Source organism: Silene latifolia, chromosome 10 (genome assembly GCF_048544455.1).
Source record: "Silene latifolia isolate original U9 population chromosome 10, ASM4854445v1, whole genome shotgun sequence".
Classification (NCBI taxonomy): Eukaryota; Viridiplantae; Streptophyta; class Magnoliopsida; order Caryophyllales; family Caryophyllaceae; genus Silene; species Silene latifolia.
In genome coordinates, this window is record NC_133535.1 from 133197680 (window position 1) to 133211384 (window position 13705).

General features: G+C 38.8%; 2 protein-coding genes across 4 annotated transcripts; one reads left to right on the plus strand and one right to left on the minus strand.

The window, feature by feature from the left end:
• The first annotated feature begins 423 nt into the window (after positions 1-423).
• On the plus strand, positions 424-7964 carry LOC141605972 (uncharacterized). 3 transcript variants are annotated; one of them, XM_074424928.1, is made up of 8 exons: positions 466-818; positions 1681-2123; positions 2247-2432; positions 2555-2653; positions 3720-3791; positions 3895-4011; positions 6413-7258; positions 7304-7964. In XM_074424928.1, exons 1-8 carry the CDS (start codon positions 608-610, stop codon positions 7685-7687), a joined length of 2358 nt encoding a protein of 785 aa, XP_074281029.1. In that variant the 5' UTR covers positions 466-607; the 3' UTR covers positions 7688-7964. The 3 variants fall into 3 exon arrangements, with proteins under 3 accessions (XP_074281028.1, XP_074281029.1, XP_074281027.1); XM_074424927.1 differs by having other exon boundaries at positions 424-818; positions 1687-2123; positions 6413-7964; XM_074424926.1 differs by having other exon boundaries at positions 467-818; positions 6413-7964.
• A 2160-nt stretch (positions 7965-10124) lies between these two features.
• On the minus strand, positions 10125-12079 carry LOC141605974 (GDP-fucose transporter 1-like). Its single transcript, XM_074424929.1, has one exon. The coding sequence runs from the start codon at positions 11513-11515 to the stop codon at positions 10478-10480; it is 1038 nt and encodes a 345-aa protein (XP_074281030.1). The 5' UTR covers positions 11516-12079; the 3' UTR covers positions 10125-10477.
• Between the last annotated feature and the right edge of the window lie 1626 nt (positions 12080-13705).

Below are 13705 nucleotides of genomic sequence, written 5' to 3' on the forward strand. Positions count from 1 at the left end.
CTAATTGGGCAGACGGGTAAGGTGGTTGATGGTGTTAGGGGAGATTAGAGATTGAGATGTATTTGCGTGGGGTTAGGTTGGAGTTTGGGACTAAAGAGGAGGGATGGGTGGATTACTTCCAATGAACCGGTTGGTGTTGGTGGTAGTGGGTGGGGCGTGGAAGCTTAGTTGTGGCGTGGTGGGATGGTGTGTGAGAGCTTAGTGGTTGATTCATCGTCCACCGCCACCTTTGATGAAAAGGAACTTGAATTGAATTGTGTTTTTCCAGTAAAAGAAAGACAAAGGGGGTAAGAGGAAACCTTTTACTCAGGTTGCCTTTTCAAAAGTTCAATATAAGTTAGATGATGGTAAAGTTTGGATTTTTTTCAGTTAAACATTAGGTTGGATTAATATGAGAAGAGGGGCCTTAGGTTAGATTATTCCCGTGAAATAACCTTGTTTTTTTAGCCTTAAAATCTAAACAACTCCGTGGCACGAAAAGATCTGATTACCCTGATTGATACCTCATCCCCATATAAAACCACTCTCCCTCCCTCCTTCCATTACGAAACCCTAATTCCCAATTTCTTACAATCTTTCCTCGATTGAATCCTCGTTATCATTAACAATGGCGGACGAAGCCGTTATCGCAGTCACTTCTATTGAAGAAGATACCACTACTAACAATAACCTTAAACGAAAGCTCGAAGATTTCGACGAACTTCCTTCCGCTGCCGCCGCCACTACGTCGGAGCTCGACGATGCCGGTACGCCGGAGCTTGACGCCGATGAAAATGACGACGATGCTCCTTCTAAGCGACCTCGTATAGACGAACAAGGTTTATATCTCAATCTTATATGTTTCTCTATATTTTTTGTCGTATTGATCTTAGATTTTAGTTTCGTTGTTTCGATTTCATTTGTTCCGGTTATTTCTTTCTGTTTGCGGGAGGAGAAGCGATAGTATGTTTCAAGAAAACTCGTTTTTTCTCAGTCATTTGTTTACATTTGATTAATATACCTCGCACAAAGGACAAAGTGTATTCTTTGATAAATACTCGTCTCCGCCACAATCATTTATTTACCGTTGATTAATATACCCTGGAAGAGGATATGAGTGAAGAAAAAACTTGCAAATAACACAAAATAACGTCTTGTACATACATAAAAGCGAAAGTTAAATGAATGACCGTGACATCCAAATATGAAGGATATGCTAATCTATATCTATATTTTGATAATAAAGGCGTTTCTTGCTCTTTGTATGTTGCTCGATTTTTTATGGTTTTCGTGTAACATGCGTCTAAAAGATTAAGAAAGTGATGATGATAGTGGATTGACATGATTTATCGTTTAAGTTTCGCTTGGGGTTGTTAATATATGCTTGTTTTTTTGCGGCACTGATTCATAGCTGTTTAAACTGGTTTTTAATTCTCGCTTTAATGTATTTATTTCTCTGTTACGGAGAGATTGTTTGAATTTTGGGGTGGCTGTGAGCTAAATAAGTGGTGTGCAATAGGAGTGAGCATATTGCTGTTGTGGTTAATCGGCTTCAACTATGCCATCCAATTCACTCGAGTAGCTCCATTTGACTTCTTTAGTAAGGAGAATTTTGTGAAATCGGGCTATTAGTGAAATGAAGGGAGTAATTGTAAATCTTTTGTTGCTTGTGGGTTGTGATTGATTATTGTCTGTTGAAAGATACAGTCAGCGAGAACGGACATAAGGCTGAAGAGGAAAATGGGCATACGGAGGATAATGCTGACTCAGCAGCTGGTGTGGAGAATGATGACCCAGCAGCTGATGCGGAGAATGTTGACTCAGAAGCTGATGGGGAAAATGTGGCAACAGCTGACGGTGATGAGAGCGTAAAGGTGGCCTCCGTAGAGGAGAGTGAAGCAGAGCCATCAGCAGCAGACGCTGATGAGGAGGGCAATGCTCCGGATGATATTGCTGAGAAGATTGATGGTCAAATTTTAACTTCCGGGGAGGTTGAGCAAGAAAGCATAGAGAAGACAGCCGGGGAAAAAGCTTATGAGCCTGCCTCCGAAGTAGCTGTAGAAGGAGGATATGCTTCTGCTGGCCAGCATTTTGATTCTGGAAGTAAAAGCATCTCAAAGAAAATTGAGATTCCTAATAATAAGGTGAATAATGTTGTGGGCTTCCTCTCTTACTCTCATGGGTCCAATTGAGATTCATAATAATAAGTTGTCAGATGCACCTTATTCATGTTTTGACATTTGTTCTTGTGTCAAATTGTGTTGCAGGTTGGTGTTCTGATTGGCAAAGCTGGAGAAACGATAAGAAATCTACAGATCAATTCGGGGGCTAAAATTCAAATCACAAGGGATGCTGATGCTGACCCGAATGCTAAAACCAGGACAGTTGAACTTGTTGGAACATCTGAAAGTTTAAATAAGGCTGAAAGGCTAATAAAAGATGTTATAGTAGAGGTGTGGATGCTTTCAAGACCTAATGTTCCTTTATTCCAACAATTTGGTTTGATACTTACTTCCAGTTTTCTCTTAGTGTTGTCATGTGTCTAAAGTGTTCTTACCTCTCCTTTTTGATGCAGGCTGATGCAGGTGGTTCACCATCTCTTGTGGCAAGAGGTTTCTCAGCCGCAATGAATTCAGGATCTACTGAAGTTGAGATACCCGTTCCTGGTGACAAAGTATGTTATGTTCTTCCTTCTTGCTACATAGTACTATGGATACATATTCTAATATCTCATAGTCCTTTTTAGAAGTTAGTGGTGTTCAACTGTTTAAAAGGTGGTGTTTCTTGTTTGCCCACTTATAGATATCACCTTCACAACTTTCTGAAGTCTTTAAATAGAAGAAAATTTAATAATCTTCTTGAACGATCACTCAGCAAAGTTGTCCATTTTACCATGTCTTTCATCCTTTATTTTGACAAAAATAGCTTTGGCTCATTGTTTGACAATATGAAGAAGTTTTATCTAAACTATTCTACTATTTTCTTATACTCAAACCTTATATATTTTGTGTAAATATGTCTTCAACTGCCATTGCTTTGTAATCCTTTAAAATTTGGAAATTGACAACACTATCCAGTAAACTGCTGAAGAATACTCCTTCCATTCCACGTTTATTGCCCCTTTCTATTTGGGAATGATTTAAGGAAAAATGATGAAATGACATATCTACCCTTTGAATTAAAGAAAATGAAAACAATGTTTTTGTGATGTAATTAGCAGTAATTAAAAATATCAAGGGTTATATCACTCAATTTCCTTGCTAAATTTAGAAAGTTAATTTCGGTTACACTAAAACTTGGGAGAGATGGTCTCTCACTAAGTTATTGAGAGACCAATCTTTCGTACCCTTTTATTTGTATTCCGTACCCCTTTTGTTGTTGATCGTAACATAGTAATTTCATACCTATTTACATAATAAATGTACCCATTTTATCATTAATCATGATTTGTACCTATTTTATTACCTTTAGTACCATTTTTTCTAATGGTCTCTCAATAAAGCTTAGTAAGAGACCGTCTCTCAGGAGACCTACTCGTGTTCTCCTACTCGTGTTGTATCTGGCTGTGTAATTTATTCATTATTTTTATTGTTCTGAAAACTCAAAACCTAACTGTTACGGATGACACCCTTAATTGGCAAGTATGGCAACAATAGAGCCTCGTCAGTCCTCACTACAGGAGCGTGCTTCTTGTTCTCAAGTGAATCTGCGAATGCTAATAATGTCAATTTTCTGAGCAGGTTGGTTTAATAATAGGCCGAGGTGGGGATACAATCAAGAATTTGCAGACAAGATCAGGTGCTCGTATCCAGGTACTACACACGTCTCAATTCTACATTTACCAAAGGTCCACAATAAGAAAGTGTTTTGTCCACATTTTCTCGAGAAATTATAGCTATCCTTTTCTGCTTCCAGTTGATACCCCAGAATGTCCCTGGAGAACAATCATCGAAAGAGAAGAAGGTGAAAATTACTGGTGATAGGAAGCAAGTTGAAGTGGCCAAGGAGCTGATAAAGGAGGTTATGAATCAGGTAATCCACTTATGTGTTGAGCTGTTTATTTGGGTTCATCTGGTTCTTGAGGTGCTCTATTTGTTTGCATTTGCATTCTCCACGTGCCACCTTTGCTGTGTCAGTGTTAAACTTGGATTATATTACTTGTTCATTCTATTGTAGTATTTTTGTCATTAGGTATATTGATATGTGTATTACTGTTATGTGTTGCACGCTATTTGTCTGTGATGCTGATGGCAGTAGATATAAAGGCTGCTTACATATAATTCATGATGACAGATAATCCAGTTAGTCTCCAACTTATGTTAATTAGACTTACTCCACACTACTTTTAACATTATTTCCCTTGTAATTAGTACTGAGTGGAGACAATAACTTGGGTAGCCTAAATGCAGTTTGCTTGTAGTACATTTGTTTTCAAGGTCACACATGGTGTTTGGAATAACATCTTTATTCACGTATATTTCATTACTCCTGATTGATAGAAGATGGCCCTATGAGCTTTTCCCTCCATGTTGTCCAAACAAGATGGCCCTTATGGCCTTCTCATTGAGAGCTAGGTTTTGAGGTATAAATAGATCCAGTAGTCCACCACTATCTCTGTACTGTTGTTTTTGGATAATATATACTCTTACCTCATGCCTTAATGTTTGTAGTGGGAAACCCTTGTAATTATTTTGGATATGCACACTGTTATTATTATTCTGCTAAGCTATAATCTGTTTTGATCCAGAATAGTTGTGTCTGCAATATTGTTAAATATATAATTTGGTTGACATCTTGAGAACATTTATAGGCGAACATTGTATTCTAAATCATGGTTAAAATTTTGAAGTGTTGTGGCAGTAGGATTATTATCCAGCTAGTTTGTTAACTGAGAAGTGGCCATTAGGTTTGTCTATGATGGTTCATTACTGGTTGGTAGTTTTGGTTATGGAAACAATTTGATGCCTGGTAGCTTTTGATTTTTGAAAGAGGTTGCATTGATATGTGATGGATGATATGTATGTGTTTTGGGGGGTTGGTGGATATTGATCATTCATGAAGAGGGTTTCTAGTTTTATGAAGATTTCACTTGCTTAGTGTGATATTGAACAACTATGACATTCATGAGAGATCTGTAAAATGATCCCTGCCAGCACTTCCGCTGCAACTGGAAAAATCTTACATTCTATCCCAATATCGGTTGGCATCTATATATTTGTTGAAAGCTCCGTTTGCGAACTGGTTGGCTTTTAAAAATGCAGATATGGATATTGCCTTCCACACGCAGCATTGGTATCTTGGTGTTCCAATAGGCAATCACTTATCAGTATCGTCCACAGAAGAAAGGTATCAGGCGTTAATTCTCGCCCTTGCTGGATGTAATAGTTGGTAGGTAAGATTGCTCGAGACTTAGAAACTGAAAACAATAATTTTTAGCAAGTGTTGCTGTGTGAACCTCAAAATTCTTAGAGCCTATGTACTATATCAAAACATGCTAATGTCTGGAAAGCAAATCTCCTTAATAGTCTTTTTGTTGGTACGTAGTATAATCTAGACTCTACGTGTGTAATTCATGTGTCACTGGTTATTCGCTCACCCTTCTCTCCGTGAGCTTTTGGAAATTCTTTTGTGGATTGGTGCTACTACTTCGTTAATGAGGCATGCAGTAATATGAACGTGAAGTTTATGGTATATTCATCACCTATCATTTCTTATCAAGGCGTGCGGCTATTATGCTTTTGAATATATGTTTTCCCCCTGCTCGAGTGCTTCTTATTCATCATAACAATTTCCCGTGCGTTTCATTCCATAAGCTGATAAGCCTGATTTTTATCAGGATTTGAATTGACGGTTACTTTTCCGTATAATTCTGTTTATTTTAAATTAGGCTCTCTCTACCAGGAACTATGTTTCACTTGTGTGTGGTACTAGTCTCACTCCGTGGGATGTCTGGGGAGAACTATTTCATTAAGCTATCATGGGTAAATAAAAGACTTTTGATTTTAAAGCTTGATATTGTACTTTTCCATTTACTATTGATCGCTGTATACATGGGCGTTTACATCTGCCTTAATATGACGAGTATTCCTGTGGACGTTTGTGTTATCGCCTTGTCATATCAAATTCTTTTCTGTATATTCTTTAGCATTTGTCATATTTTTCTGCTAATTTCGACTGGTTGTTGAATGAGCTAAGCACTGTGCAGCTGTATTTCAAATCTGTCTGACATCTGCTCTACTGTTGTTTAGTGCTCTCGTGTTTTTATTCTTGTATCCAATGTTTATATCTTCTATCATGTTGCCATCAAGCAAATTTTATGTTATTATTTATCGACATAACTCATGAGTAAGGCAATGCTATTTTATTGTTGATCTCTAATTTAGTAGATAATTTTTCTATGATTTTACATGACATCTTTTCTTTTTGTCACTAGCTACCTGGGAGGCAGTCACAATTCTCCGGCTCCAACTACAATCAGCAGGGCTATCCCCCTCGTGGATCTGGTGGTGGACCCCAATGGGGTAACCGTGGTCCTCCAGCTCAGCAAATGCCATATGATTACCATCAAAGAGGGCCCTACCCGTCACAGGGTCAGCAATACCCGGCTCAGTCTTATGGTAATTACCCGTACCAGGGACCACCAAGAAGCAACTTTGGCCCTGGTTGGGACCACAGGCCTTCAGCTCAAGGACCTCACAGTGGCGGTTATGAACATTATGGGCAGGGAGGTGGGCATGCAGCCAAACCAAATGCACCTGGTCCCCACACTTCACATCATGCATCCGGCCCGTCCATGGGACCACCACCTTCTCAAGGTGGAAACTACGGTTATGGACCACCTCGAACAGGCCCTCCTGCCCAGAACTATGGTCAGGGATATGGCGACCCAAAATACAATGCTCCTGGTCCAGTGCAGCAGCCACCCTATGGCGGACAAGGGTATGCCCCCCAACAGCAAGGGTATGCACCCCAGCAACAGTACAGTAGACCTCCATCCTACGGTATGCCATCCCAGGGGGCTCCTCAGGGTGCTTACGCCCCTCCAACAGCTGGTCAACCAACGGACACACCTTCACCTTATCAAGCACCTGTTACTGGCTCTGCACCACCTCACCAACAATATCCATATGCACCTGGTCCCACAACCCAACAGCCATATGGTTCTGCTCCTGTGACCAATGACGCCTATTCACAGCCTCAGCAGGTAGCTGGTTACGCACAGCCGGGTGCCCAGGCCCAGCCTGTTCCTACCTATGGACAGCCGGGTGTTCAGGCCCAGGCCCAGGCCCAACCCGTTCCTGCCTACGGACAGCCAGGGGCTCAGGCCCAACCCGTTCCTGCATATGGACAGACGGTGGCCCAGACACAGCCTGTTCCTGCCTATGGACAGCAGGCTGGGGGTTATGCTCAGACGGCAGTGCAAGGTGGATATGGTTACCAGGCTCAGGTGGATCCATCAGCTTATGGATACCAGACTCAGGTGGACCCATCAGCTTATGCTGCTGGTGGGGCTTACAGTGGTGCACCTGCTCCAGCAGCTCAGGCAGGCTATGCACAGCCTGTTGCCGGACAACCTGGTTATGATCAGTCTGCTGCTCAGACCGGTGCTTATGCAGCTGCTGCACCTGGCGCAGCCCCTACAGCCCAGGCCCAGCCAGTTTATCCTCAGTATGATGCATCACAGCAAATGTATGCCGCTCCTCGCTAAAAGTCTTGATCAGGATTGGTAGCCTGGGGATAGAATGGTGAATTAGAACATGGTATTGCTAGGTTTGTAATTTTCCCATTTTGATAGAGTGAGAGCTGTTCTAGAGTTTCCTGTGGATTTTACTGATGAGCCCTTTCCAGAAAGTAGTTAGTAGACTTTGTTCCGGCGATTGACTCATTTGTTGTTCATTAAGTTCCAGCTATAGATGTCCATTGGGGACACAATCTACTAAACAATCTGTTTGCATTTTCCAAATAATCTCAATTTGCATCACTAATTTGGTCTCATGTTGGTGATTAACTCAGAAGGCTTGTTAGGATACTCTTCGTTTCCTAAAAGAATTTTTGGAGAGGTTCACTTCCTCTTATATATTCACTTAGTAAGTATATATTATTCGCTCGACCCATTATCCATCGTTTTAAATTTTAATATTGTGCTATTAGTTCATGAAGATTCAAATTGCGAAAAAATCCCTTGTAATTTATGAAGAATTTGAAACTAACTCAAATGAAATTGGCCATTTTCGGATATAGTGAACAAATGTGTCAAGTACGGCGGATAATTTCTTCGTTTGGGTTTAGCCACCAAGTTTAACGAAGTATGGAGGATGATTTCTTACCCGGGGTTTAACCACCGAGTTTGATGGGATTTGGGGCTCAAGAGAACAGATATTGACGAGGTTTGATTTATAAACCGACTTGAATCAACAACCAGTATACTACCATAATTTTGTAATTTGCAAGCTACTGTTTTCATTCCAAATTTATCCATAATTTCGTAAGTTGGAAGCTACTGTTTTTTTAGTGTCAAATAAGGCACAAGCCAAAACAACACAAAGGAATTGAGGATCACATTCATATACTCTACAATACCATTAGTTCATAATAAAATAAGGCAGTTGTTATGCTATTAGAAGTTTCACAAATTCTTGTTTGTGACGGCACATATCCGTCACTCTTGAGTGACGGATACCATTTTACCTCACAAAGTACCCACTTTTTCTGTCTCTGCAACACTATTCATGTGGCCCCCTTTCTCCACTAACCCATTTTGTTACCATTTTATCTCACAAAATATCCGCCACAAATGGTAACCCGTCACAAGGGAGACCAATTGTAGAAGTTTAGTAGTTGACAGATATAGGGGTTGGTTAAATTAGTTGTCTTATTTCTAGTTAGATACGTAATTAGGTACTATAAATAGAATGCTTTGTATTAGTTATTAGGCAGATTAAGACAAGTTATAAGTAAAAGTTCAGAGAAACTCGATCATGATTTGATCACCAACTAAGGTTTCAACGGTATTTTCAAATCTCATTTAAAATTAAGATCGGCGTCTTTATTTTAAACACCCATTGGATCAAGGTCTTGGCGGATCTTCGGCCCAAATATCCCATTGACTCGAAGTCTTGGCGGACTTTTAGTCAAATATCCCATCAAGAACGATCTCATCCCTTCGTGAATCAAGGTCCCGAGTTCGACTCTTACCCCAGCAGCGTTTGTTGTTTATTATCGCTTCCGTACTCATATCACAACCACTAGAATAAAACCTCTTCAATTTAATAATTACATTACATATTGTGCATTTTGTGCGTGGAGGTTTTCCACACATCCTACTTCAACACACCATCGTGTCTAGTGTATACATACCATGGAAAACAAAAAAACAATTTTACGCTGCTCTCACATTAGGGAATTCTTCCTTGAAAAAATCATACCATCATTGGTTTGTGATGGCAATTACTCCGTATCTATTTATCACAATTCCCAAAATCGGGTTTGTGCTGTCGGTATGAATCATTTATCATTTTATCATTACAACTCAGTGACTTCTGAAGCAAAAAAACTAACAAAGTAACAATCATAATGAATTAGTTTTCAGCGCCAAAAAGATAATCTGCGTTACCTGGTAGTAGTGCGACAATGCCTTCAGTGTGAAGCATTCTGTTATTGGAATTCAATAACCCCGAAGAAAGGGAATTAACAATTACTCCGTATAATGAATCCTGATGAAAATAAATTTACGCCACCCAGGGGGGCGTTGTGTTGGCCACCATATTCACATAAAATATACTGTATACGGAGTAATATATTAAACATAATATAACGTGATTATTACTCGCATATTTCATACGAGAATGTGATGCTGATACTCATACTTAGTACCATCTAGCAGAGCTCTTTATCATCCAGAGTTTTTGTGCATTAGAAGGGGTCTCGACAATTTCCATCAAAGGAGCAACTAAAGTAAAGCAATCCAGGCATGATTACCATATTTCAAGGGGGAAATGCGATATGTATGAGCAACAAAATGGATTCATAGTCCCGTAAAAGAAAAATAGAAAGCCGAGATTGCAAAAGTTATTTCCATTTTTCAGCCAAATAAATTCCGAAAAAAGAAGTCGCTAGTCACAACAAAAGCAAAAGACCTTAGAATCTCAGCAAACAAAGGCGATCCGTATTTTCATACAAGAAAAGAACTTTCATTAATTTCAGGCTCATGAGGTTTGATACAGTTCCAGGAAACCTAATCCATAATGACTCACAAAACTTTCACTTGTCACATATAGATTACACTTTCCACCAATAAGAATAACCAAGTTCAGTAATATATGTGGAACAATTCTATTGATAAATTTAAGAATAACCAAGCTCTATGTGGAACAATTCTATTGATAAATTTGATAGAAGAATTGCAAAACTAGATGAGAATTTTCTAAACGTTTTAAGGTTGTAAAGAAGACATTTTATGGTCTAAGGATAAGTTTTTGCAGGTTGAAAATGAAGAACATCAAACACCTGAAATCTTGCCTGAAATGTCTTCCTCCTCGTCCTTAATAAGTTTATCGCCATCACTTTCAATATCACTCTGCCTAGACACAGAAGAGGGAGCAATGTTGGCACCGGTAACCGATTGCTGATAAAGTACACCACCTGCAATAGTAAGAAGCAAACAGACCAAACCAAATGGACTAGCATGCTTATCCCAGATCATCACATTAATCACGACAGTCAGAAACTTGTTCACAACTCCGGTAACCGTGAAAGCAGTCGCAGAAATGGCCTTTCGGGCCGCAAACCCAAAAAAGCTAATCAAAAGCCCAAACACACAAGACAACGCCACAGCATAGAACGCGGTAGAATCAAACCAATCATCTTCATTTACAGCCAATGTACCAAAAACTTCGGCATACTCCCCGGTTAGGAACCAAAAGATTGGGGCCAACATCAAGGATAACAAATTGTTATACAGCACAAAACCCCATGTGTTCAACCCGAGATTCGTCACCATATGCTTAATATAAACCATCTCAGTAGTAATAGTGATCAAATAAGCCAATGCCCACGAATAAGCGGTCAATGTGAAAGCCGAATCATTGGCAACATATCCGAAAGCACCACCCAAAATTATCAGCAAAGACACAAAGGTAAATTTAGATGGCAAGGGCTGTTTCCTAAACAAGGTATCAGCAAGAGCAACCAACAAAGGAGTACAAGATCGAAACACGATAAATGTATCGACATTCGCGTGGCGTAGTAAGTTTGTGTTGGTAAAAATGGCAAGGTAAAACACAAAAGCAGCAGGCATAAATTTCTTGGCATTTTCAAAAGTGAAAGGATCATGATGCAAAAACCCTAATTTTCCCAAAACCCACACACCTAATGCTGAGGTTAAATATTGAAGGGCAGTCAATAATCCAGGGTAATTAAATTTGGTAATTGCAAATTTGTTAATCACTGCTAACAAACTTGAACATAGAGCATACCCAATCACAAGACTACTTGTTGCATAATGTTGCTTTGAAATCTCTAATTTTACAGGAACCATTATGGGTAAAATTGACAAATTCAAATGAAATTAAAGATACCCACTTCTAATTTTTGCAATTAATTGAGAAATTATGAGATTAAGACAAATGGGTAGATCTTAATTTGACAAAACAAATGAGAAATTAACCAAATCTAAGCAATAAAGTTTGAAACTTGACAATAAAATTAAGACTTTTAATCAAATCTAAGCAATAAAGATTGAAACTTTGACTAAAAAAATGGGGAATTAGCCAAATCTAAGCAATAAAGTCTGAAACTTTGATGAAAGAAAAATGAGCGTAAGATGAGAAAATGTGATTGAACCTTAATTGTTGAAGATGTTTGACAAATTCCAAGATCAAATGTTGATGATGAAGAGTGTCAGATGAGACGAAGTGATGTGAAGAATTGATAATTGGTGAAATGGTTGGGGGTTATACGACGTCGTTGAAATGGTCAGTTACTCCAGTTAGTGTGTTGCCACTTACTTGCACACAGTCGTTTGATCGACCGACAAGATACTATGTATTAGAGCATGTACATTGAAGATGATAGTTTGATCATCTTATTTTCTCTCTTTCATTCTATAAATAGAGAAAGTCTTCATCTTTTACTTCAAAGAGGATGTTAAGAGGATATACCCACATTGAAGAGGTAAGAACATCCTCTATAAATAGAGGAAGTCTTCCTCTTCCTCTTCAAAGAGGATGTTAAGAGAATATACTCACATTGAAGAGGACATCCTCTTAGATGAAAGAGAGTACTAAGAGGATGTTTCATCCTCGAGAGTACTAAGAGGATGTTTCATCATCTTCAATGTGAATGCTCTTAAGTAAGTAGAGGGGCAAACATGGAAAAATATCAATATTTATTCACGAAATTATATTATTGTTCAAAAATAGTACAGTAAAAATAAAATAGAAATATTTTGGTACAATATTTTGAACAACCTAAGCCCTAAGAGTATCTCCAATGGTTTGCTCTAGAGACTTGCTTGCAATTTTTATAAAATAGCAAGCAAGTAGCTTACCATTGGAGTGAGGAAAGATTAATGTAATGGCTTAAGAAAGATTGTAGAAATTTCTACCAAGATGTAAATGATTTTAAAAAATAAAAATAAAATAAAAAGTAAAATTTATAATTAGAGGAAAATTCTATTGTAGGACCCATACAGCTAGAAAGTGTTGTAGCCAACCATTGGAGCAGTATGTAGTCGAAGAGCAAAATAGATTAAAAAAACCGTATTGGCAAATCAAGCTACAACGTGTTGTAGTTGTCCATTGGAGATGCTCTAAGGTGGACAAAAGTGTGGGAGTGGTGGGACGCACCATCTCAGTGAGTCGGGAAATGGCAATCCGTAATACATAGTGTACAATCAGCCTCCCAATGCATTTACCTTGCCCGATTCGTAAATATCGACAACGCTTTAGTAAATATCGACGACGTTTTCATTGCAAAAGATGTCGACTACCCCTACTCTCTCACTAACAAACTAACTATCCTCTCTAATTAAAAAAAACCCAAATAATAAATCACCAATCCACCAATTAACCAATTAACCACCACCACCAACACTCCACACCACACCACCACGCTGCCTGCCGGCCGCCGCCGCACGCCGCCGCCGCCACCAGCCGTCCACTACTTCCACCACCACCATAACAGGTAAGTCTCAATTTTTTTAATTTTTTTTTGTTAAAGTTAGCTAAATTATTGTTTTTAATTGTTTGTTTTCCTTCCCATTCCCTTATTGTTGTTGTGAATTGATTATATGACTTTAATTTTGTTTTGTAATTGAATTAGTTAGTAAATTAGTTTATGTGTTAGGTTTTATTAAAATTAATTGAATTAGTAAATAGGTTAGTTTTTCTTGTAAATTTCATGTTAATTAGTTCGTATGATGTAATTTTTATTATTGTTTGTACTTAAGTTGATGTTGTTTGCGAAATAGATTAGATTTTGAGTCGATTTTCGTTGTTGTTAAATCGGATTTGGGTCGATTTGGGGCAAGACCATGGCAAACGGTGGGATTTTACGTTTGGTCATGGTCTGGAACGTGCGTTTTTCACGTTTGGCCGTGGTCAAACAGAGAAAAATTTCGTTTGGCCATGGTCAAACAACGAGATTTTACGTTTGGCCGTGGTCAAACCAAGGAATTGCACGTTCGGCCATGGTCAAACGTTGGGATTTTACGTTTGCCTATGGTAAA

Bases quoted from the DNA above. Each gene is read 5' to 3' on its own strand.
- LOC141605972 (XM_074424926.1), top strand. From the start codon at position 608: ATGGCGGACGAAGCCGTTATCGCAGTCACTTCTATTGAAGAAGATACC. The intron at 819-1,680 runs GTTTATATCTCA...GTCTGTTGAAAG, and splicing joins ACCTCGTATAGACGAACAAG to ATACAGTCAGCGAGAACGGA. The intron at 2,433-2,554 runs GTGTGGATGCTT...TTTTTGATGCAG, and splicing joins TAAAAGATGTTATAGTAGAG to GCTGATGCAGGTGGTTCACC.
- LOC141605974 (XM_074424929.1), bottom strand. From the start codon at position 11,515: ATGGTTCCTGTAAAATTAGAGATTTCAAAGCAACATTATGCAACAAGT.